Source organism: Heloderma suspectum, chromosome 3 (assembly GCF_057233095.1).
Source record: "Heloderma suspectum isolate Gila_16-S chromosome 3, 16-S_ref, whole genome shotgun sequence".
Taxonomy (NCBI): Eukaryota; Metazoa; Chordata; class Lepidosauria; order Squamata; family Helodermatidae; genus Heloderma; species Heloderma suspectum.
Window position 1 is genome coordinate 7,498,651 of NC_139460.1, and position 26,826 is coordinate 7,525,476.

Consider the following 26,826-nt stretch of genomic DNA (forward strand, 5'->3'; position numbering starts at 1 on the left):
CCCCCCCCATATATTTCCCAACAGAAACACTGCAGATGTGAGCAAAGCAAGTGATTGTGGTGTTTATTTCTTTTTCTTTTTTGCAGAGCCACGTGGGGTGGGGATGGGGTTATCAACAAACTGTGGAAAGGACTTTTAGCACCATCTCGCGGGGGTGTGTGTGTGTAACATTACAAGAAGGAGGTACAGTGAATGTGACCAAACAAGCAGACAAAAGGCATAGGAATATTCCAAAAGGAAAGTGGGGAAGGAAGCCAGCCAGCAAGCAATGTTTTGTACAAGGAATGCAAAGAAATACATTACACACGTTTGCCATGACACAAATCTGATTTTAGAAAAGAAAAGAACAAAACCTGAATTGTTTGAAGTAATAATGTCGGCATCCAACATAATGAGGTGGCTTCGGGCGCTTTATGGTTGGATTTAAAAGAGACACTTGGGTGTTAGCCAGAGAGAAAACGCAGCTAGAGGTCTGTTGTGCCTTCCATAACCCAAGAGGACCAGTAGGGGGTGCCTTAGCTTCCTACAGAAGGGCAAGTAAGCATGGTACCGCCCATTAATGGGACTCGGGGACAAACTAGACCAATACATTAGATGCATATCTGTATTTAAGGTGCCCGATTTGTGTTATTTAAGGATTGGGCCCATGCACGGGTTAAGTCTTTCCTTCTGCACCACCACTTTGATTAAAATCTCCCCTCCTCTCAGAGAGCGAGGCCTCCACTCTCTCACCGCGTCCTACTGCATGTCCAAACCCAGCCTGAATCATATCCCACTTCTGTACAGGCTCAGAGGCAGGTCATGCAAATGGGTAATACAACACAGTCCTATGGTTAATTTTTTGGTCTCTTGCCAGCGGCTGGAAGAGCTACTGCAGCCAACTCTCCCCCAAAAGCCTCTTCTTTGCATCACAAAGTTACAGAGAAGAGGATTTTCCCCCTTGCTCAGACAGTTGGGGAAATATTGACGCAATGAGGAAATGAATCCACTATAGTGGATTGGACTGCTCAAAGGTAGCAATCGTACCTGCTCTTATGAGGTTGCATTTAAGACTCCAAGACCCAGGGAAGTTTGAAGTGTGGGGATTCCATGAATTGGCGGTGGTTAAGCTAATGGGAGGGAAACTCTCAAAAATGTCAACTATCTGCTTTGGATCATAGCCCAGCTCTTTCATGCAGGGTTCTCCTTCAGTACTTAATGAGATGGTTCTGGGTGGCAGAACTGGCATCTTTTATGTTCTGCAATGAGTCTTTCAGAGCTGCAAATCTGCATAATAGAACACTGTCCGTGCGGCTTTTTCAAAGCATTCTGAATAGCAAATGAGCATTATGGATCAACCAATGAGGTTCTCTCATGAAACATGCATTGTTGTTGTTGTTGACAAAAGCATCATTTTGCAATTATTTCTACACTTCTGCTTCCTGACAAATATTCCTGAATTCCTCCAGAGCACTGGAGGCATATCTCTTTCCCCACCCCACCCCGCCCTGCCCTACCCACTACATACATACACACAATCCTGGCTATACTTCATACTCTACAGTTCTAATACAGCTATGCTTGGAAATACACCACAGAATTCATTACACATACTTTATAGTCGAAAGCGTTCAGGCACAGGCCATAGAGAACACGGCATACACAATACACTACAATTTTTGCATTCAATTCAGTAGTCAAGCCAAGAACATTTGCTACCCCTTTATCATACATCTCCCCCTCCCCCCAGTCTTTTAGATATGTTCTCCTACCCATGGCATTCTGGCAAACAAATATTTCTGCTTATTTCTCAACTACCTCCAAAATGATCCTTTACATTCCGAAAATCTCATACTCTAGAAATAATCATTAAAAAGAAAAGAAACAATTTGGGGACTCCTTTCTGAAACATCTCCATAGTGACGGGGGGCCTGGAATGTCGGCCTTTTGATGCTCCCCAGTTGTCTTTCCCTTTCGGTGGTGTTATTTTAAAAACTAATTCGCTATGTTGGTCCAAAAATCAATTAAATATACTAGCTTTACTCTGGCCAGCATAATCTTTTATTGTATCTATTGTCAGTGGTATTTGGATTGTAGAGGAACTAGAAAAAAAGTCAAACTAAACTCTCTCTGTGTGTGTTTTGAACCTAAAAAGTTTGGGGACTTCTGTGATCAAGCTAAATTGTATTGTCACAACCCACCTAGGTAGCGTCTAACAGGTATTCTCCAAATTTCAGAGTATGCCAAACTGGTCGGTGTAGAGGGTGGCCAGTTACGCATCATCAAAAAGGACAAAAAAGGACACAAATTTGCATAGAATTTGCACATGCTAATTTATATGGATAAATGCACATTTAGAAATAATTGCTCTAATTTCAATAGAAAGTCAATGCATCTCACCATAGTGGGGAAGACTGCATCCGGGTGACCTGTGTTGCCTGCTCAGTCCACTAGCTGCTGATGGGCAAATACAGGGCCCAGCTCTCTCTTCTGATGGTTTTTTATCATTAAACCAGACTTGGTCTGGACAGCTGTTCAAATAAAGGACTTTAAATAGAGGACTGTCTTTGGTAAAGTAGGACACCTGGCCACCCTATTGTTGTAGCTCTACCTGAATCTCATAGGGCACCTTCATGAGTTCACTTGTTGGGGTCAGTTGTCCTCAGCAGATCCCCCTTCAAGGATCATACAGTGCCAATGGCAGAGATTTCATTGATGTGGTGGAGGGCAGGGCAGGACATGAATATACAACATGGGGAAGCCTCCACATAGAGGACTGTACACACGGTTCTAGGATTTGCCTCACCTTTTTGATGATTGGGTGGATCATGCATATAGCTGCCATATAGAGGCCCTGCACGTCATGTTCTTTTAGGCATGTGGCAGAGAGCAGAGGAGAGGTCTTCCACCACATGAATGAATGAGATCTGTGCTGTTGGCAATGAATGAAGTGGGTGTTGGCTGAAGACTCTCCCTAAGTGAGTTCTGACAATACAATTTAGGGCGCAATCCTATGCATGTTTAGATAGGAAAAAGGTACTACAACTCCCAGCATTCCTCAGAGTTGTAGGACTTTTTTCTGTCTAACCATGCATAGGATTGTACCCTTTTGAGACTCAGGGTAGAAATCCTCAGCCATATTCTTCTGAAAACCAAAATCTTTCTATGTTTCTGATCTACATTTTGACATTTTGCCTCTGAAATTCTGAGCTAGGCAGACCTGATGGCTGGAAAACAGTATTTTCTTGGGGAACCCAGAATGTCATAATAAAAATCTGACATTTCAAAAACCTGCAAGAAGGAGACTGCCAGTTTCCAAAGAGATGAAGGCTCAAACTAGATGTGATCTAGGAAATGTCTGGCTGTTACTCAGCATGGTAACTATGTACCTGGTCTCCACCTCTTCCCTTTTGTGCTTAGTAGAACTTACTTCTTGTAATGATACTCCCCACCCTGGTTCCACACCATTGGCTGGCAATAGCATCGGGGGTGGTGGTAGAGAAATGTGGTGCCCCTTTAGGCCGAATTCAATGTCAGAGAAGCACTTGATTTCCACATTCCAGTGGTGGGTGTGGCCAAAGGCAAAAGGGGGCAGGATCAGAGGCAAAAGGAGTGGGGTCAAAAATACAATACAAAACCAAACCAAACCCAGCCTATTTTAGCTTAAAATAGTGCCAGTAACTTCAGCCTTAGGAGAGGCATTTTGACCTTTCAGAATGTGAAAGAAACCATGCTGGGAAACCATCAAATGACTGGTGGTTGGGGAAAATGAGCTGGGGCCAAGGGAAGGGGGAATTATTTATTACATTTATAGCCTTTTTTCCTCCTTAAGGAACCCACGGTGGCGTACATAATCTTCCTCCTCTCCCTTTTATCCTCACAGCAACAACCCTGCAAGGTAACTTGGGCTGAGCGTCTGTGGCTGGCCCAAAGTTACCCAGTGAGCCTCATGGCCGAGTGGGGACTAGAACCCGGATCTCCCGGCTCCCAGTCCAGCACTCTAGCCACTACACCACACTGGCTCTCTGTGTGGCACAGTGTGGCACCACACTGGCACATTGGCTCAGTGACCTTTGGGGGACCTTTGGAGGGAAGGACTTGACCCCCAGGCCTGAGATTCCCCACCCACTGCAGCCTTACGCAGGCGTTCAGCCAACACATGCAAGGGTGAAAACTGTAGCAAGGGTGCGGGTGCACACGCAAAGCCTGCCCCCAACGTCTCTGCGTGCGTGGGCTCCTCTCAAGACTTCCACACATTGGGTATAAAGGCCTTCAGTAGGAATGGAGAAATTCGTTTGCTTCACATCTGAATGCATGCTTACCGAATTTTGCACTTTTGTATCAGTATATGAACTGAAACTCAATTATCTGTTGAAATTTGCAGTTCTCTTGAATGTTGCAACAGAGCTCTGAATCAATGGGTTGTACCCAGTATTAGTCCTACTTAAAGTAGATCTATTGAAAGGAATGGGAGTTAAGTGAGACGAACACTAGATACAACTCCCCAGAATGTGTAAAAAAAAAATACGTAAAATAGGGGAAAGGGTACGCAAAATTGTGTATATTTGTGGAAAGAATGTTAAGCATGCATTTTATTAAGAAAATTGTTTGAAGCAAATGTGTAGATTCTATCCCTGGCCTGCGGTTGTGGGGGGTTGTAAGCATGTACAACCTCCCCCCCTCCATCTTTAGGAACACCTCCTTCTGAAGGTTCTTGATTGTGGGGAGATTTTGGAAATGCATTCAGCCAAATGCACTTAGAAGCTAACTGCAGACATTCCTGCTCTGCATACAGAGGACTTTAGAGGAGTTGGGCATGTGGGGACATGCGCTTGCATAGACGCCCTCACCCAGTGAAGGCTGGTGGCTCCAATGTCAGTGGGGTGGTGAATCTGCTCCGGGTTTCAGTCAGAATTCTAAAGGAGCTATCCAAGGTGCGGAACCTCCACCACATTTGTAGCTCTCCCGGGTGCAGGCTGGAGGCCTGCCTGGGGCTTATTAAATCACAATGAGCGGTAAGCTCTACTAGGCACTATGGAGGAGTGGCAGGGGTAGATCTGGGTCAGACACACATTTACCATCATATCTTGTTGGGCCCTCAAAGTGGGAGCAAGTACGCAGATCGTGGATCAATTATCCAAACCACGCCTGAAGGTTGATCCTTCACCTTTTTAAACTGGTTATGCCCTCCTATTCACCCTTGCAAAAGTGTGAATGTGGAATTGTCCCATAAGATACGTGCTTCCATATTTAAGTGACACCCAGTCTTAATGGCGTGACTGTAGGTTATTTTTCATTAGAGCTCTGTAGGGTAAAGCAGCCTTCCCAAACCTGATGCCCTCCAGAGAAGTTGGGCGGAAACTCCCAGCATCCCTGGCTGGGGGATGCTGGGAGTTGTCCAACACATTTGAAGGGCCCCAGGTTGGGCAAGGCTGGTGAAGGCAACACAATAGGCCGGAGACATCCATTTGTTTTCAAGGGAGCTGAAAGTGGTTTGAGAGAGATTTTGCTTCCCAGTGTGTGAATACACATTGCTTTTGTCTCACGGTTGCCTGTGGTCCAACAACTTTCACGGGCTTTTCAAGGGGAAAAAACCCAACTCAACCTGTTTACCCTAGGTGTGTGTGGGAGGAGCGAATCCCTCTCTCTCCCAAAGGGCCTGTCTGTGTCCTTTTCCTAAATCCCTAATGCACGTTAACTGAAAACCACTGTAATCTGTTGCGCTTTTTCCTGTCTCACATCCCTTTTCCTTGCCCTCCTGCCAACCCCCTGAAATGAGGCTTTCTAATCCTCCTTGGAAATCAGACATAAAGAGCTTCTAATACAATCAGAGGACAAGCAGATTAGAAGCCTCTAATTAATTTTGTGGCCTTTATTTTAAAGAAAGAAAGAAAGAAAGAAAGAGAAAGAGAGAGAGAGGGAGGAAAGGGGGGGAGAGAGAGAGCAAATAAGTGCATTGAAATTTACTCTTTCGCCTCGGCCAATTTATTGTTCATCTCTTTACTTTTCTCCTTCTCCTCGGCATTCGGCGCACCGGAGCCTTCGGCGGTCTTTTTCTTAGATGACCGGCTGGATGCCGTCTGCTTGTCTTTGGCCTTTTTCAGTGGTTTATGGCTTGTGGTCGTCTTTTTTGGTTTAGAAGGCTGAGGGCTAGGCTTCTCCACCTGGACGCAACCAACAAACCACCGACACAAAGGGGAATAAGTGCGACACACAAGGAGAGGTGGGGAAAAAATGGAATTTAGAGAGGAAGAGCCAAATGATGGCAGGAGTTAATTTATCGGGAGGTTCTGTGCTTCAAAACTGATCAGTACAGGAAGCAGACAGGGAGCTGGTTCTTAACAGCTTCCCTGTAAGCACACACTGCATATTTCTTCATTGGGATGTTCCCTGTTGCTGTCAGGGAAGACTTGCCCCACTCCCCTGACCTGGAGGCAGGGATGTGGAGCAGGTTTTTTTCCCCCAGTGAATGGAATTTTTTCCATTTCATCAGTTCATTAGTAACAACAAATGGATGCCAACTGCAAATGCAATATTAGGCTAGTTTGGCAGTTTCAAAGTTATAGAAGAGTGGCTGTCAGCATTTCATGCAGCTTTTTGGGTTGCTAACATTCATTAGTGTGTCAACAGTTTTCAGTCCCTTTGGGTTTTTCCTTAAATTTAAACAATGTAAGCAAAGTACATGCTATTTAAGTACTTGTATTTCACACTTACATTTTATACTTTGGTAAGTATTTCAATACAATTTTCTACATAATATAACATTTAAATCACATTAAGTGTGCTTTGACCCCCCCCCCCCCAAATATCACAGGTCAAATACTTGTGATGGATTGGGACAAAAAAATCAATATGGGCTACTTTTTAAAGCTTTGTTGTTTCCTAAATGCAAGGAAAATAAACATACTGAATTAGATCACTCTGTATGGCATCAGAACATTTTCCATAGCACTACCCATAGCACTACCAAAACCTATAGCACTACCCACAGGTCATCAGCAGGCTTGATGCCGAAGGGTGACACCTGGGAAACCCAAAGATGCGGGAAGAAAATGTTGCCTGAATAATGCTGGTCCGATATAACACCACCTCATTTCTGTTCCTGATCCTAACTGGAATGCGATTGTATTGTCCAATTCTTTTGTAAGCCATGTTGAAAGCCTCTTAGAGCTCTCATAGACTCAACAAGTTGGAAAGAACCTCAAAGATCACCCAGTCCAGCCCCCTGCTTATGCAGGAAATCTGCTAGGGCAATACTCCTGATGGGTGGGCATCCAGCCTCTTCTTTAAAAATCCTCTGACAGAGGAGAGCCCACCACCTCCCAGAGTCACCTGTTCCACTGTCAAACAGCTTGTACTAGCAGGAAGTGCTTCCTAATGTTTAGCTGAAATCCGTTTTCTTGTAATTTGTTTGGATTCTGCCCTCTGGAGCAACAGAAAACAAATCTGCTCAATCATCTATGTGGCAACCTTCAAATCCAACACGTGTCCTACATATCTGCAGGGCACCAGATTGGGGAAGGCTCCCTTAGAGGCTGGGGTGCAAAACAGGTCATCACTTGGGGCTTGGAATAGATGCCCTTCCCTGCTTCTTTGCCACCCACATAAGCAATCCACTGGGAACATCTCTTGCACAACCCCTCATGCAAGAGCCTAAATGTGTTCCTTCCTGAACATACTCTATTTTGCTTTAATGGGGAATTGTGCCAAAGATGGACTGCGCTGCCCTCCTTGCCTTCATCCTTACCTTTGAAGATTCCTTGCAGGGCTCGCTATAGAGGCTGCGTATCCTTCTGTGCTCCAGGAATTTGTTATCCGACGGCCCAGGCTTCGCGCCCTCTGCCGTGAACTGGGTGCTGTAGCTTGTCTGATGATTCATCTTCTCCTCCGGAGGTTTGTACTGAGACTTGGCCTTGATAGCTTTCACTGGCTTGATGTCCGTCCATGGTCGAAATTCATTTCTGGGGAAAGGGGAGGGCTTGGTGAGAATGGGAAATGAAAAAGATGGGCAGGAAATGCCCAAGGAAGGAGGTCCTTGGGTTGCCTTCAGGCCTGCTGCCATTCAGGGGTATCAGGTCCCCGAAGCTCAGGCAGCAGAGCCTGGAAGCTTAAGGGTAGGGTGGCTGCTGTGCGCCGGTAAAAAAGAGGAAATGCATCACCCAACAAGAGGACCAAAGAGTACATGTGGCAAATAAATAAAATAAACAAACCACGTCTTCCAAAATTTCACAGAGGAAAAATTCGGAGATGTTTGTAACACCCCAATTTGCATGTGAAGGCTCATGGTTTGAGCCCCCTGCCCCTATTAAAACCTGCCATGTGATGTATTTGTTTCCCTTGCTTTGTCCCCCACCGATTTAGAAGTCAAAAGGCTGGTGGCTGTTTCGGGGGTGTGTGTGTGTGTGTGTTCTAAAGAAAGGTGTAATATTTGCTGCTGCAAATTTTACATAATGAAGCCACAGACTTTTTTGGTGCTTTGCTCTTTTACTTCCTGTTCCGCTGGAACCATCGTGGCAATTGGTAGAGCGAATGTCTGCCAACCTCCTCCCACATTCCATCTTAAGACAGTGACTAAACACAAATCTTTCAGCTGGAGGCCCGAATTCCATTCCGAATTCCAAGGGAAAGGGGCAGGGTTAAAAATACCAGTATATTTTAGCGTTTACTGCCAGTAGCTGAGCCTTAGGAGAGGCATTTCAGCCTTTTAGAATGGGACAAACACTGCTCAAAAGCCAGGAAACAAGTGATTGGTAGTTGGGGGAAAGGAGGTGGGGCCAGGAGAAGGGGGAGTGGCCAAATGGGGATTCTAGGAAGGCTGGATTTGGCCCTTGGCCTGATTTCTGCACCCCTGTTCTCTGGCCTCAATGCCAACAACTCCCCCCCTCCACACACACACACTTTGCTTTGTTTGCCATATAACCTGGCCTGATGAAGAGTTCTGGAGAGCACTTTTCCGCATACTATTTTGTGACCGTTGAGTTAGCCTAATAAAGGTATTGCCCTAATATGGATTTTGGCCTTATTCTTATGCCCAATGCGGCTACCTTTGCTTTTTTGCTTGTCATATAATATTTCCTAGTTCCAGCCTAGAAATGTCACACAAGCAAACCTGACTTAACACTGCAGCTCTCAAAATGGCTGCTACCATCAGTACCATTTGATGCCCCCCCCCCCCGCATGCTTCCCTCCATGCATCCATTCCCAGAACTCTTTTGGTTCCTACTATAATAACAAAGGAGGCAGGTAGGAGATGGCAGCGGGCCCAGGAAAACCCCAGACAGGGGTAGGGAAGCATCTGCTGTTGCTAGGAAGGACTGTGGAGTCCGGAGGGACGATGTTTTGAATAACCAGCAAAATCTTTGGCTGCCGGTCTCCTAGGAGCACAGATCAATCACTAGCTTCTGTTTGTATTGACGTGGAATTGCGTATCTGGGGGAAATTATCTGGCCTCTCTGCCTGCGCATTCACTGAAAGGTTACGACTAAGCATTGGCAGCTGACATGCGGTTAATCACTTCACCGTACGGGCAGAACTGCTGTTCTTCCTTCTGCGTCCACCATTTTGGCAATCGACAGGGAAGGGCCAATTGATCCCATATGCTCCAACTGTCTCTATTTACCACAGACCTGTTTCCAGGCTCCTTTCCTTGGTAATTCACAGTCCCTATTTTTGTCACAAGGGCATACCTAGAAAAAATTCTTTAGTGTGGGTTGCCCTATTTTTGTTGTTGCTATTTATTGTGTACTAAAAAGCATTTTGAGATTGTTTTTAAACAATAAACCCCCCTCCCTACTTCCCACTTGCATAGTTGATGGGACAAGACATACAACGATCAGCTTCCATTTCCCATGGTTCCTTCCCTTCTCCATCTTCCCTTCAGGTAACTGACATGGGTTAAGTTCCATGTCATACGTATTAAATCATTTACAGTTATCACTTTCAAGTCTGCTGATTTGCCTATTATGATTATATATATTTTAAATGAACCTACCCATACACTATGCTCGTTGTCTAAGGCCCGTCTCCAGGTGCCTCCTCTGAGGGAGGCTTGGAGGGTGGTAACAAGGGAGAGGGGCTTCTCAGCAGCAGCCCCTCAGTTGTGGAATGAACTCCCCAGTGAGGCCCACCTGGTGCCAACGTTGTTATCTTTTTGGCACCGGGTTAAGATCTTCCTCTACCCCCAGGCATTTGGCAGCACAGGATAGGTTTTTAACCAGTTCATGTGATATTGTTTGGATATGTGTGTGTATATGTGTGTCTGCTCTGTTTATAAATTTGTAGCTGATCTGTTTTTACAGCATGCATTATACTGTATTTTTAAGCATTTTAATTTCTGTAAACTGCCCATAAAGCCCATAGGAAGACCGTGACCAGGTGACCTGTGTGCCTACCTGTTCAATCTGCCCTTCAGGTGCCAAGCCCCACAAACTGAGGATGCCTGCAAATAGAGGAGGGTCTTCTAGCAGCCCATCAAATAGAGGACTGCTCTCTGTAAACAAGGACGTATGGCCATCCTAAAGCCATTCCATCACAATGGTTGCCTCTTCGTTTCCCCAACAATCAGTCAGTATTTCATGCCCACAGTGTATGCTCAGTCCTTGTTGAAAAGGTTTGGGACAGGGGGCATCCCCCTGAAAATGTTTGTACTTTTGCAAACCTTGGGGTTCTCCCAAGCCTGCTGATACTTCCATCTTGCATGTGGACAATGCTGTTTTGGCTACGTAAGGATCCAAAATGCCCAAAACAGCCGCATATTTTAGCTTAAAGCTCTTTACTGCCAGTTAATAAGTCTTAGGAGAGACTTATTAGGCAAACTCGAAAACACCACGAAAAGAAATTCAAAATTTCTTTCAACCTTTTAGAACAGAGAGAAAACTGCACAAAAGCCAGGAAATCACCAGACGATTGGCGGTTGTGGGAAAGGGGGTGTAGCCTGGGAAAAGGGTGGGGCCATCTGAGGAACCCTGGAGAGCCAGACTGAGACCCAAGGCGGGCTGGATTTGACCCACAGGCCTGCAGTTCTGCATTCCTGGACTAAGGGCTGACGAAGTATGTTTGTGTGTGTGTGTGTGTGTGGGGGGCAGTATAATTACAACCTGTTGCATTTAAGCTACTTTGAGAATCATCTGATTTAAAGGTGGGGTATGAACCTCCAAACTACATAAATAAGGAAGCCAGTAAGCCTTATTTTCTAGAGCTGTGCACAAGGGCCTCTCAAAATTATCCAGCCTATTTGTGGGCAGAGAAATTAGGGGGACAATTTCACCGAATTTCTCCTAGGGGAGGAAAAATATCTCCCAGTTTCTCACAGATAGGGCCCACTATCGGCAGGGGTTGTAGCACAGGCCCTTTCCTTTTGCCTAAGGGTTTTGGGTTTGTTGCACTGCTTCTGTGGGTGGCAACAGCATCAACTGTGGTGAGGCTTCCACTCTTCTGAGGCAGAATTTTGAATTTCTTTTCGTGGTGTTTTCGAGTTTGCCTAATCACTGTGAAGTGGCTGAGGGTGCTGTGTGCGTTTTCTCTATTACACATCTTTCCATTGCTCTGCAGCCTCCCAGGCCGCCTGAACTTTCTGAACTGAAAAGGCCCCATGGGAGGAATTGCTTCATGATGTCTGCCTCATGGTGGCTTTAACTGAGGTGTGGGAAGCCAAGGAGGCCACAGAGATTATTGTACAATGATGGACAGGACACTCATGCACATTCCTCAGTCACCTCACGTAAGGTAAGCACAAGAACCCCAAACCCAACCCATGAGAATTTCTCCGAAATTTCTCCTCCATTGAATTTCTTCTCGCAATTTCTCTTCTATCAAATTGATTGGGAATGGTAAAAAAAATGTGGGGGACATTTTTGGCACAGCACTATTATTTTCAGGCTGATCAATCCACTTTGCAATTTATGTGCATGACAGCAGCCAGCGGGTCACCTAATGCTGTGCCCTTCCCCAGGGCAGAAACACACCCATTAATTAAAACCTAGCAGGTCGTTAATATTCCACACACACTCCAGACTAGCAGCAAACAGCTTGTTAATCGCTGAAGACCATGGCTGGAAACATTGTGAACGGTGGGGCTGCAGCTAATTTGCAAATTGTATCTGCACAGAAAAGAATTTTGCTTGGATTAGTGGAGGAGGCAGGACCCAGTGCCTCGATCCAAGATAGGAGATTTGCACAAAGAAGCAGGGTTCGGCTCGCAGGATTGGGATCAATCTGAATGAACAAGCTGTTCCATACAGGGATCTTTGGTCTCGGGACCTAGCAACCAGGATGGTGTGCTCAGCTCCCAGTGTTGGATTTGCCCCCTCTGTATGCAGCATCCAACATGAGTTAGCGCATGGAGTGTGATTAAGGCTGCAGTCCTATACACACTGAGTTGGGAGTAAGTCCTACTGAAATGGATGGGATTTACTTCTGAATAGATATGCACAGGATTGTGCTGTTTGTGTGTGTGTGTGTGTGTGTGTGTGTATATATATATATATATATATCCTGGCCAATAACAAAATGTTCCCTGGGCAGCTTACGATCAGTGGTGTAGTGGTAAAATTTGAAGTGCAGGCACTCACCATGACAGGTCCCAGAGCCAGACTCTCAGGAAGAGTCAAGAAAAGATATTTTGATCTATATCAACAAACCAGTTCGAGTAGCAGTTGTCCTGTCTACCAGGAGCAGATCTTTTATAAAGCTATTGGGTCTTAATTGCCCATTTGAGACCAAGCTACCCCAAAAGACTTTGCATTTCAACAGGAATAGCTTACAACAATATATTGTTGCTTGGAAAATTGATCCCCCCAGCCACTATGAAAATTGCAGCTAAGCTCAGAAGGAACAGGAGAAGTCTGAAGGGGGGTGACAGAGGATGTCAGAGTACCTGCTAATAAAAACGTGCCAGGATTGTGTCAGGGTGGACACTGAGCCCATAGAATCCCAGAGTAGTTCTGATTCTGAGGAAGAGCAGTCGCTCCTGGGAGAGGAGCGCGCTCCTCTTTCCCAGGACCAACAGCTGACGGAGATTCCTCCCACCAGCATTCCTAGTTTAGTTAGCAGTCCAGGGAGCGACCAAGCACAGATAGCAGACTTGGTGGATGTGCGACGCAGACGCAAAGAGCGGCGCCAGATGGAGGGTGCGGAAAGGAGGCGAAGTGTCAGGTTGGCGCGCAAACAACGGCTGCGCCCAGAGGCTCCAAGGGAAAAGGGGAGGGACTCTCCCTAGTCCTTAAGTTCAGGGGTCTGCCAGTAATTCCCTTTCAAACAGGGACCAACTGTTCCAACTTAGGGCATAGGTACTGTGCTGCTCAGATCTAGTTGCAATCTGTATAGTTGTTAAGTTGTAAAAGAAGAATAAAGCTTTGAAAGGAATTCCTTTGTCTGTGTCTGGACTTGGCTACTGGTTTAGAGAGAGACCTCCAAGGAGCCCTTGACAGATCGCATCCCTGCAAGCCCTGGTTCCACTACACCACTGCTTACAATCAGATTATAAGATGCAAATGTGCATTCAGATGTGGCTAAAGTCTGGGGGGGGGGCAGGGGGAAAGACAACTCAGGGGGAGACATGATAGAGATCGATGTTTTTCATGGTGAGGAGAGTTGATAAGAGAGGATGACACCCCCCCATCTCCAATAATACTGGATTGCCTAATGAAATTGATTAGCAATAGATTCAGGACAGAGAAAAGAAAGGGCTTCTTTACATGGTGACCTGGATCTCATGTAATGACAACCCAGAGTAAGGGCCGAGTATGGATTGTCATTGAATCATGGGTTGTCGTTATGTGCGAATGGTTTAACTAAGGGTTGTTAACCACGAGCAATCCAGAGTTCACAATCCAACAACAAACTATGGGTTCTCTTCCTGGGTTGTTTGTGGTTAACAACCTACAATTAAACCATGGTACAAGTTCACGCATAATGACAACCCATGATTTAACGACAACCCATACTCTGGGTTGTAATTACATGTGAACCAGGTCAATGATACTTATTTCTGAGATTTACTGCCATAAGATGAGGGTTATGTCTGCTAGCTTAGATGGCCAAGGTGGTTCCAAAGCCATGGAGGAGGGTAGAGGTCTATCAACAGCTGTGAGCTATGACAGCTCAGTGGAACCTTCATGTTCAGATGCTGCAGGCCACTGAAACCAGATGCTGAGGTGTGGCAGCATGGGAAGGACATTGCTTTCATGCTCTCCTTGTGGGTTTCCCAGGGGCATCTAATTGGCCACAGTGCAAAGTAGGATGCTGGATTAGATAGACCTTTGCTCTGACCCAGTAAGACTCTCTGTTATGCTTTTATGTGCATGCCCAGGACAATTCATATCTGGATACATGCAGTGCCCCATCTACACTACATAGTGCAGCCTTCCCCAACCTGGTGCCCTGCAGATGTTTTTGACTTCAGCTCCCATCAGCCCCAGGCTGCATGGGCAATGGTCAGGAATGCTGGGAGGTGGTCCGAAAGACCAGGGGGTAGCAGGCTGGGAAAGGCTGACATAGTGCAATACAGAGGGGAAGGTGCAACTGTTGTGCAGGATTGTGGCAGATGTCCTCCCCTAAGGAAATACCACATTGGACTCCAAGCAGGTTGCTTCAAGGGGTCTTTTCGTGCCTTCCTCCTCTGTGTCTGAGATGATACAATGAGGAGGAATGGATCTTGCGTCTGTGATGTCAAGAGCACAAGAGCCTTTCTGTGTCCTTTCTGTGTCTCCGTCCTGGGAAGTGCCTGCATCAATGGAACTGCATCAGTTCATTATCCACAAACCCTGAAGGGAATTCCTGGGAGCCTGGCTAATTTGGGCATCTGCTCATTTCAGGGAATATGCAGTCCTCACTCCCGCTGTGTAAAATGCAGGCCCGGCTGGAGCTCTCCATCGCCACTGTGCAACTCTCCCTGCCTCCCTCCCTCCCTGCTGCTGTGGCCACCACACATGCACCCGTCCTTCCCTTTCCTTTGCTGCAGGACCCTGGCTCTCACAAGATGTCACGGGATGCAGCTGAGAAGTCGCGAGATGTCACAGGATATGGAGAGGTCTCACAGTAGATTCGAAGGCTCGCAGCAACAGAGGGCCAGTGGCTGCTCCGAACAGCCCTGCTGGCTGCGTTCTTGCTGTGGCAAATGCCATAGTGGAAAAGTGGCTGGCGTGGCCCTCTAGAGTACCTGCTGGAGGTGGTGGTGGGCTCTAAGGGCTGGGGCAGGGGAGCAGTTGAATTTGCCGCTCTTCCAGCTCCGCTGCCTCATGCAGGTGCCTCACCCTGCTTTGTGGGTGGGCTGGCCCTGGTAAATGATATCACGAGCATGAGACAAGCACCTACTGGATGCTGCCCGTGACATCACTAATGACTAGCAATGTCGCGTTCCCCCCAACAAGCCTCATGCCATCTTGTGAATTTGTTTCTGTTATTCCTTTGAAGTTTAACATTATAGTTTTCAAACCCTTTGAGTAGACAGGCCTGACCCCTGGTTTAAAACCAAATGCAAACAGAACTCTATTTGACTCCAGTTTGTGTACATATCAATTACTTGCAGTGGTTTATTGATGAACTCCACCTAGTCTAGATGGCTTTTTTAAAAAAGATGTCAACGAATTCATGACAGAATACATCTATCGGTAGTCATCAGCTATGATGGCTAAGTGGAGCCTCCACATTCAGGGACAATATACCTCTCAATATCGGATGGAGCGGACAAACTAGAGGAGGGGGGCATTGCCTTCAGGTGCTGCTTGTGAGCATCCAGAGGCATCCTGTTGGCAGCTGGTGGAAACCAAATGCTGGACTCTTTGGTCTGAACGAGGAAGGAGATTCTTAATGTGTTTAACCCTGAGCCCCCAGCCCTTGAATAGCCCACTATTCCCACTGGGCCCTCGAGATGCCCACATGTCTGGGCCTAATGCAAGGATGAGAGGATGAGGCCCAGTCAGGCCCAGAGGAAAGAGGCGTGCAGTTTAAGTGCATCTTCATTAAAAGCTCCATCTCGTGCGCATCATAAAGACAAAAGGCACATAAATAATGTAAGAAGTTGAGCGTGCGCTGCTAAGAATAAACACAAGCCATCCAGAGTTCCACAACTGGTGTGAGAACAATAATCTATTACTGTTTTATCTCTAGTAAAATTGAAGGGAATTCAGGACGCGACCCTATGCATGCTTAGAGAGAAAAAAGTCCTACACTTCCCAGCATTCCCCAGCCAACCATGCTGCCTGGGGAATGCTGGGAGTTGTAGGACTTTTTCTCTCTCTAAGCATGCATAGGATCGCGCCCCTAGAGTTATCACCACAGCCAGCCCAAAGCACCACTGCAAGTTATACGCTACGCAGTTACATGCTTCATCTTGCTATCGTTTTTACCGCAAGTACACCGGTGTCACATCCAGCTGTCATTCGCACTTTGCACCTTTACTGTGAGAAACACTGGTGTACCCAGAACACACCCGAATGCTGCATAAAGAACTTAGGAACAGAATTACAGCCCTGTTAGATTAGACTGAAGGCCTATCGAGTCCAGCATTCTGTTCCCACAAGGGCCAACCAGATGCCCAAATGGGGAGCCCACAAGTAGGACATGAGTGCAACAGCATCCTCCCGCCCATGTTCCCCAGCAACTACTAGTCAGAGGCATAGTGCCTCCAACAGTGGAGGTAGGGATGTATGGACGATGTAAAATCCGCTTCGTCTGTGTTTTGCGGATTGTCAGGTGCTTTTTGTTCCATCGTCCGCCCATGGACAGATGCGAATATTTTTTCTTCGTTGTGCAGAAAAATATGCAATTACATAAATATTTACGTTAAGTATTTAGGTAAGTATTTACACAATTTACCTTAGTACGTAATATTTAGCATATTATCCCCATTCCATTCAACGTTTCCTCAGCAGAAATGTGCGTATTTTCTTATGAATGTACATGCGTGAATTTTGGGAAAGTAAAAAAATAATCCAGAAGTCCATGGACTCCGTGCGGCCTGCAGGGGGTCGCTCCGCAGTGTATTCCGTGGGTCAGATTCTGAGAAATCTGAGCTCATTTTAGTCCATCTTGAATTTCTCCAGCACCCCTAAGTGGAGGTCACATATAGCCATCATGGCTCTCCTCCATGAATTTGTCTGACCCCATTTTAAAGCAGTCCAAGTTCATGACCATCACTACATCTTGTCGTGGTGAATTCCATGTGTGAAAAAGTACTTCTGTTTGTCCTGAATCTCCCACCATTTAACTTCATGGGATGGTCCCAGGATATATTTATTGTGAGGGAATGAGAAAAAGTCCCCCTGTCTGCCTTCTCCACACTATGTCCCATTATATAGAGCTCCATCATGTCCTCCCTACCTGCCTTTTCTCTAATCTAGAAGGCAACAAGTGTGGTACCCTTTCCTTACAGGGGACTTTCTCCAGCCCCTTGATCATTTTGCTTGCCCTTTTCTGCACCTTTTCCAGCTCTACAATATCCTTTTTGAGGTGCAATGACTGCAACTACAGTGCATTCCAAGTGTAGTCACACCATAGATGTGTATAAAGCTATTTGGAAGATTTATTTTCAGTTCCTTTTTTAATGCTCCCAACATGGAATTTGCCTTTGTCACAAAAGCCACACACCAGGTTGATGTTTTCATCGAGCTGTCCTCCACAACCCCTGGTCAGTCACCGCTAGCTCAGATCCCATCAGCTTATATGTGAGGTTAGGATGTTTTGCCCCAGTGTGCATCAATTTACATTTGCTTACACTAAATCCCACTTGCCATTTTAATGACCATTCCACCAGTTGGAAGAGATACTTTGGGAGCGCTTTAAATAATTAGATGTCCTCAGCAAATGTGGACTCCTCATCGTTCACCCCTAACTCCAGATCATTTAGGAATAGGTTAAAAGGCACAAGTCCCAATACAGATCCTTGGGATTCACACTTTACATCCCTCCATTGTATAAAACTGTTCATTTATTCCTACTCTTTGCTTCTGGTTCTCTAACCAGTTACTGATCCATAAGATGATCTCTCCCCTTGTCTCATGACCGCTAAGCTTGCTCAGGAGCAGAAGTGGTTTTTCTTTAAGGGGCAGGGGGAAGGTGAATGGATTTCCAGCATACTCTCCATTCCCCCAGAGAGAGCAAGCCATTCAACCGGGAGTGCTGGGCCAAATGTTCAGCCCAGCCAAACATTAGAGGGTGTGTGTGGTGTGTGTGTGTGGTGTGTGTGTGTGCAATACCCTCCTGAAGATGAGAAAGGGATTCAGGTGGGAGGAGTGTTTCAGTTAGGCAGGGTTATGAATTACTTCCAGTTTCTGAGATGCCAAAGGGTATATAATTTCTCTCTCTCTCCTTCCTAGCGTAAAGGCAAAGGGAGAGTCACTCCATGTGATGGCAAAGTGTGCCTTTTAGCCCTGCTGCCACCAAGGCACACTTTAAAAATGGGGGCCAGAAATGCCCCTGGGAATGCTTACGTAATGTTGTTCCCAGGGGCATTTCTGCCCCCCGTGTTAAATATGTGCCTGGGTGGCAGTGGGGCTCCTAAGCGCACTTTCCCACCGCCAGTAAAGACTCACACGTCGCCTTTACGCAAGGCGGAAGAGAGAGAAACAAACACCTAGGCCTATGGCGAGTGACTCTAACGAGAAAAGGAGTCCAAGATGGGTGGGAGTTTTTAAAAAAGGAAATTCTCAAGGCACAATTACAAACAATTCCAACAAGAAGAAAAGGTGGAACACAACAGAAGAAGCCAATGTGGCTTCACAAAAAGCTTAGAGATGACCTGAAAACAAAAAAGGACACACACAGGAAGTGGAAAGAAGCCAAGCAACAAAGGAAGAGTACAGGCAGGTAGCACACAAATGCAGGGATGGCGTCAGGAAGGCTAAAGCTGAGAATGAGCTGAGGTTAGCGAGGGAGGCTAAAAGCAACAAAAAGGCTTTCTTCAGCTACGTGCATAGTAAAAGGCAGAGGAAAGAAATGGTGGTTCAGCTATTAAATAAGGATGGCAAAATAATAACAGAAGACAAAGAAAAGGCAGAGGTGCTCAATTCCTACTTTGGCTCAGTCTTCTCCCAAAAGAGGGTCTAAGACCCCCCTGGCAGAGGCGAAGTACAGGCCGAAGGGGCAGGATTGCAGGTTGATATTGACAGTCATATGGTCAAGGAACACCTAATTACTTTGAATGAGTTCAAATATCCAGGGCCAGATGAACTGCATCCTAGAGTAATAAAGGAACTGGCAGAAGAGCTCTCAGAACCGCTGTCTATTCTCTTTGAGAAATCCTGGAGGATGAGTGAAGTGCCAGATGACTGGAGGAGGGCTAATGTTGTCCCTGTCTTCAAAAAGGGTAAAAAGGGGGAACCTGGGAACTACAGACCAGTCAGTCTGACATCAATCCCTGGGAAAATTCTGGAGCAGATGATAAAGCAATCCATCTGGAAGCACCTTGAAAACAATGCAGCGATGACTCGAAGCCAACATGGATTTGTCAAGAACAAATCGTGCCAGACGAATCTGATCTCATTTTTTGATCAAGTAACCTCCCTTGTGGACCGTGGGAATGCTGTAGACATAATATACCTCAACTTCAGCAAAGCTTTCGACAAAGCGCCCCATGATATCCTGATGAGCAAACTAGCTCAAAGTGGGCTAGATGAAACAACTCTCAGGTGGATCCACAGTTGGCTACAGAATCAGACTCAAAGAGTGCTTATCAATCGGACCTTCTCAAACTGGGGAGAGGTAACGAGCAGGGTACCGCAGGGCTCAGTCCTGGGCCCAGTGCTCTTCAACATTTTTATTAATGACCTGGAGGAGGAGGTGCAGGGAATGCTTATCAAATTTGCAGATGACACAAAATTGGGCAGGATAGCTAATAGTTTGGAAGACAGAAACAAAATTCAAAGTGATCTGGATAGACTGGAGCGCTGGGCAGAAAACAGAATGACATTTAGTAGGGATAAATGCCAAGTTCTGCACCTAGGAAAAAGAAACCAAATGCACAGTTACAAGATGGGGGATACGTGGCTCAACAACATCACAAGCGAAAAGGCTCTTGGAATTGTTGTTGATCACAAGCTGACTATGAGCCAACAATGTGATGTGGCTGCAAAAAAGGCAAATGCTATTTTGGGCTCCATTAATAGAAGCATAGCTTCCAAATCCCAGGAAGTACTAGTTCCCCTCTACTCAGCACTGGTTAGGCCTCATCTGGAGTACTGTGTCCAGTTCTGGGCACTACATTTTAAGAAGGATGCAGACAAACTGGAGAGGGTTCAGAGGAGGGCAACAAAGATGATCAGGGCGCACACGCACACACAAATGGTGCAGTCAACACCTCAGGAAAGATGAGGTGATCAATGATGAAATGGTGCAGTCAGCACCTCAGGAAAGCACCCTAGGGCTGCAATCCTATACATGCTTACTTGGGATTAAGACCCATTGAACCCAATGGCCTGGTTCGCAAGTAACAACAACCCAGAGTATGAGTCGACTATGGGTTGTCGTTGAATTGTGGGTTGTCATTATGTGCAAACCCTGCACTATGGTTTAACTATGGGTTATTACCATGAACAACCTAGGAAGAGAACCCAGGATTTGTTGTTGGGTTGTTTGTAGTTAACAACCCATAATTAAACCATAGTTGGTATGTAAGGACTACTCACGATTCAACAACCCATATTCAACCCATTCTCTAGGTTGTCGTTATGTGCAAACCAGGTGACTAGGGTTTACTTCTGAGTAGGCATGTATAGGATTGCATTGTACGTGGATTTCTTCATGATTAAAACACCGTTTCTACACACTGACGGTTATTTCATGGGAAAGTATCACTGAGCCCAGGTCCTAAACAGCTAATTTAGTTCTGTGCCAAGCAGCTCTGCAAACACCAGGGCAACCTCCCAGGGGTCTCGGGGGAGTCTGCAAGAGAGGCTGAGTGCACCGAGCAGCAGATGGCCTGGTTTGGAGGCTTCTTTCCAATTAGCCTTCCACTACGAAAAGGCTGGGGGACAGATAGTGGATGCAGCAATTGATGGGCGTTTGCAGCGTCACAGGTGCTGTTTGTGTGAAGGCCATCATTAAAAAACAAACAACAAAACATCAGTGTCAACTTGCACTTTCAGAACTGTGTGAACTGAAGCTTTCATGACACTTTCTTTAAAAATTAATGGGCATCGAGGTTAGTTTTTGAGGGTCTTTCCAGACTAGCCTCTTTGCCCTATTTTTTGTTTGCTCCCTGCTGTCCCAGAAAAAAACAGAAAATCTTTGCATGTTTGCTGAATATGCAGTTTCTTCAAGATTTTCTTATAGTAAATGCTAAAGACATAAGTGCAAACTTTGTGCCACTGTATTTAGGCGCCTGCTATCCCCCGATGCCATTTGGATTTAAAACTATTTTGCAGGACTCACACAAATCCATCAAGTCTAGTAACCATTGATAAAACCTATCCTAAATGAACCTCTCAAATCCTCTTTTAAAACCATCTAAGCTATTTGCCATCACTACAACATCCACAGATAAACTAAGCACGCATGAGCTGCCTGTTTCCATCTGCTAGATGAAGGATGTGGAACCTCAGGATCCCCCAGACAGCCCCTCCCCATTCTCCTGGCCCCGCCCCTTTCACTGACAGCCAATCGTTTGCTGGTTTCCTGGCATCGGGGTAGTCCCCCCCCCTCATTCTAAAAGTTACCGGCAGTAAGAACTTGAAGCTAAAATGGGCTGGCATTTAAAAATATTTTTAGTACTCTGGCCCCGTTCCTTTTCCTTTGGCCACATCCATCACAGGAATGCCACCCCTGAGAGCTTCTCCAAAATTGAATTCAGCCCATAGACTGAAAGAGATTTGACACTCCAGTGATGGACGGTATGGCGTGCCTCAGGATCCTTTGCAACACTGGACTCTGCAGAGATGCAGATGCTCTAAGCTGAGTGCCCAGTTATTATTTGTGAAAACCCAAATAGTTGCCTCTTTGGGGAGGAAGTTACCATACAGATCAACTCTGTATTGGAACACACTTTAATATTTACTGATGTATGTGTTCTTTTAAACTATTTACCTGCTTCCTGGAAGTTAAAATATGGTCAGCATAAATGGATGTTTTGGGCCCTTTTGACTGCCAAAAGACTGATACTCCAGCATTGGAAGGATAAATGTTCACCTACTATAACACAATGGATTGAAGACCTAACAGCACTAGCAACATTTGAAAGGGTGGCATGTAGGTGCCACTCAGTGGTGTAGTGGAGGCCGGGCTCGCAGGGATGCAGCCCTAGCACTTTTTCATTAGCAGGGACTCTGATGTCATCTGCCGCCCTGCTCAGAATTCCCTGTTCCCTCTGAGCTTAGCTGCGATCCTCACTGTAGCTGGGGGGGGGGGGGAGGATGAATTTTCCAAGCAGTAATATATTGTTCCATGTTGGAATGCAAAGTCCTTGGGATGGCTTGGTCCTATCCGCTTTACCAAAGACCTGCTCTTGGTGGAGATGAAGACTCCTAAAACTGGTTTGTTGATATGGATTGACACAGCTGCCTGAAATTTTTGGACTTCCCTTGGAGACTGTCACAATGAGCTCCTGCATTTCCAAATTTACCACTACATGGTTCTGGCCCAGTCTATCTTAAGGAGCACCTCCAGCAACACCAGGGATGTCACTCAACGAGATTAGCCTCAAAAGGCCTTCTGTCTGTCCAATCAGCCAGGACAACTAGGCTGGTGAGGACTAGGGAGAGGGCCTTTTCTGTGGTGGCCCCCACTCAGTGGAATTCCCTCCCTACTGACCTCTGCCATGCTCCCTCTTTGAAGAGCTTCCACTGGGCTTTAAAAACCTGGCTGTTCAGGGGGACATTTGGGGTGGGTTAGGGTTTTTTAGAGCAGTGTTGTTTAGTTATGTTGATTATGTAAATTCATTGTATTTCATATTATTAGTACTGTATGCCGCCTAGAGTGGCCTGGTAGCCGGCCAGATGGGCGGCTAATAAATGTAATAAAATAAATGTATAGATATTTGGCCTACTTTTATTGAAGTTTACCTATAATCCACTTTTTATTTTTTAGAATGCTGCAATAATTGAAACAGACTTTGAAAACATGTAGTTATACTATAGATTTTTTCTTTTTTTGAATTTTGTTGTTGTTGTTCAACTTGTTTGTTTTGTTTTTGTTAAAACTTACAATAAAATTTAATTTAAAAAATCATCTGCAACGCCACAAGGATATACCTCTTGGTCAGTTGCACTGGATGCAAAGATGTTTCTGTGTGCAGCAGTTTGAAGACCAACATCTGGCCTGCAGCTGTTCTGATTTTCCAGGGAAATGCTGAGATCAGCAGAGAACCTGCTGAATGGCTACTATATTCTTTATTTCTTCTCATTAATGTTTATTTATTAGGATACTTTTAAACTGCACTTCATCAAACGATATTGGGTTGATGAAAAATAAAAACAGCCAGTGGCGTAGTGGTCAGTGCAGAAGTGCAGGCGCTCGTCATGATGCTCCCCACAGCCACGCCCCCCAGAAGAGTCCCAAAATGCAGGCACCTCCATTGATCCGTAGCAACAAACCAGTTCTTGGAGGCTCCATGTGCTAGGAGGAGCAGGTATTTGTAAAGCCAGTGGGTTTTAATTGCCCATTCAAGACCACCCCACCCCAACAAACTTCACATTACAACAGGGAAGAATATATTGTGGCTGGGGAAATTTATTTCCCCGCAGCTACTGTGAGGAATTCATCTAAGCTCAGAAGGAAGAGGGAATTTTGACGGGGGGTGGGGGGTGGCGGCCGATGACATCAGTGTTCCTGCTAATCAGAAAGTGGTGGGGCTGCGTCCCTGCCTCCACTACACCAATGAATATAGCCCCCCACCCAATGATCATACAACTACAAAATGCAACGGAAAGAATAACATTCAATAATAAAACAGCAATAAAACACAGTAAAAAAAAAAAAAGTGAGGCTGACCAGCTGAAAATGCCTCGGCAAACAGAAAAAGTTTTGATCTGACGCTGAAATGATTGCAAGGGTGGCACCAGTCACACTCCCTGGGGAGGGCGTTCCACAAATGGGGGGGCATAACAGAGGAGGCTCTTTCCTGAGTTATACAGTGCATAGAAGGTATCTTGACAAGATCCTCTCTGGGAGATTTAAGACATGGGCAGCCTGATACGGGGAAACGTGGGGCAGGGTGGGGTGGATGGCAAGAGAGAACAGAAGGCTGTAATAACTAGAGATCAAGAAAAGCCATCGGGATTACCATCTGACTCATGAGAGATCTCCCATCCATCTATCACCAGGCACCTCCCCTTAACATTATAATTGCTCTATGCCCCTGGAGAACCAGGGGCCTCAAGGTCACGGCAGATGAGACATCGAGGAGAGAGGGGGGTAAGCGGGAGGCTCGCCACAAAGTCGCACCCGTCCGAGGGTGGCTGCGGGGCATCGAGCGGGAGCTTCCTCCAGCCCAGCTCACAGGTAATTTGACAGACTGCATAGGAACCATCCTGAGATCAAAGCGGAGGCAAAACCAGGCATAACCAAGACTCTGGCTGTATGGTGCTGCTTTCAAGTGCTTCACTCACGGCAGTGCTGGCTAGGGATGCAGGAGAAATTCGAGACAGATTAAAATGAGCTCGGATTTCTAAGAATCCGACCTGCGGAATCTACTGCGGAGCACCGTCCCCGCCCCAGGCCGTGAGGCGTCCATGGACTTTCAGATGATTTTTTTTACTTTCCCAAAATTTATGCATATAAATCTGAAGAAAAACGCAAGTTTCTGCTGAGAAAACGTTGAATGGAATGGGGGACAATACACTAAATGTTACATACTGAGGTAAATTATGTAAGTACTTAACGTAAGTACTTAAGTAATTGTTTCTGTATTTTTCCACATGATAAAAAAAATTCGCATCCGTCTGTGGGTGGATGACGGAACGAAAGGCGCCTGACAATCCGCAAAACACAGACGGAGCGGATTTTACACAGTCCGTACATCCCTAGTGCTGGCAAAAAGTTTCTGGGGGCCCTTGGCCGTGACACGCCCCTGGGCCCCCTCCCTCAGTGAGTCCACCTTCGCATTGCCATGGTCACCAGCCGCTTTTGCTCCTCCTCCTCTTCATAACTGCGTCCACTTGCTTGTTTGAGAGGCAGAGAGTCACTGAGCAAGAAGGCCGTGGCATCTGCTCCTCCTCCTTCTCACCACCATCTTTATCTGGGTCAGAGTGAGATAAACACTCTTTATCTGGGCCAGAGAGGGTGACTGGCCAGATGGGCAATTAAGAAATGTAATAAATAAATGAATAAATAAAGAGAGGCAAGGAACAAGCAGGTTGCAATGGTGAAAAGGAGGAGGAAGACCGGAAGACCCTTGCCAGAGGACCCCTGCTGGGCTGTGGGCCCATGGCAGGTGCCCCACCATGCCTACTCTTGATGCTGGCCTTGACTCATGGGGCCCAGTGCTTAATTCAAAGGAGAGGACCACAGGAGGTTGCCAGGTACAAAGGTCGAAATGTTCAGGCCAGGGGTGTTGCTCGGCCCTTAAAAGATTTGGCACACAGGCCCATAGGACACAAATCTGCATACAATTTGCATGTATTGATATATAGCTATATATACAAATGTAGAAATAATGACTAGGATTTATTTACATTTCACAGGAGGCAAAGCCAGCCAATTCATTTCTCATCCAAACCATCTCCAAGGAAATTATTCCGTTAATTTGCGCCCTGCCACAGATCTTTCCAAACCAATGGAAAATGTTTTTTTCCCCAAGTTTAATTGTGATGCAGGAAGAGATTTGTGTGTGTGTGGGAGGGCTACAGCACATGGGGAGGGAAGAGTTAAGATTTTTCTCCCTGGCTGCAATCACCCTTGCTATTGCCCTCCTGCATAGCAATTACATGAAGAAGAAAAATCTTCCAATGGACACTCAGGGCTCTGAGTAAGTAGATCCAGAGCTCTGAGAAACAGATGTGGGGCTGGGGCCCCGGGATCCCAGCCCTAGCAAAGACCCACCCATGTATGAGCCAAAGAGCTAGAGCCCAGCATCCTGGTGGAAACTTGCAAGGTTGTTGAACTATGCTGTAGCGTAAAGAAGCGAGTCCACAATTGTATTTGTTGCAGCTTGCTGATTCAGAAGCTCTCACTGCACCTGGGTTGCTAGATAGTTCATATCTAAAGTATTGCAAAGTCCTCTTGCAAGGCTTAAGATCTCAGCTACCTTGGGTTTAGCAATCAAAGTTAATCTGGAAACACACAGGAATCATGCAAAAGCAGATACACTACACTGACTTACAAAAAGGTTCGCTTCAATCTGACAAGCTAAGCTCTTGGGAAGCTTACATTAATCTCCAGTAATATTGTTAAGGAAACCTCAATGAAAGAATAAAGCAAATGCAGATTTCACAGCAAAGGCAAAAGGCCGTAATGTTCAACACGCCAGGGATGTGGTATTTCTGGCGCACGGATTTTCCCCATCTGGCCCACGGAGTCTACTGGGGGCTTGGGAAGGAGAATTCTATTGTTATCTCTGATCAATGGTCCATAATAACAGGGGGATCCCCCTTACTGGGCCACTTGCCCTCCCAATGTCCTCCTCCACCCCATACATTGGTGGGTGTGGCTTCGCCTGCGCTGCGCCTTTCCCTGTCAGGGAGACACGATGTGGGTGAAGCAACAAAGCAGCCCCAGCCATGGGACAGCTTTGCCCACGCGATGCCTTTCCCCATCAGGGAGAGAGGGTGAAGTGGTGCCAGCTGGAGCGCTGGCCAGGGCTCCTGCCAGCACTTCAGCTGTGGAACAGTGACATCAGGGGCCATGGCCATGCCTCCAACATCATCTGGCCTGTGGAGGACAATGTGGGAGTCATTTGGCCCCCGCTCTGATTCAGTCACC

General features: G+C 46.2%; 1 protein-coding gene across 2 annotated transcripts in view; it reads right to left on the reverse strand.

Annotated features, from left to right (window-relative positions):
- The window catches only part of MAP6 (microtubule associated protein 6), a 54,564-nt gene that overhangs the window by 5,712 nt on the left and 22,026 nt on the right, over nt 1-26,826 (reverse strand). The window contains exons 2-3 of one of the 2 annotated variants that reach the window (XM_084842427.1): nt 7,727-7,940; nt 5,947-6,143 (exon numbers count right to left, since the gene is read on the reverse strand). In XM_084842427.1, the coding sequence (XP_084698553.1) occupies nt 5,947-6,143; nt 7,727-7,940 (411 nt within the window). Of the gene's footprint in view, nt 1-5,824; nt 6,144-7,726; nt 7,941-26,826 lie in introns of those variants that run through there. The other variant, XM_084842428.1, reaches the window with a different exon arrangement.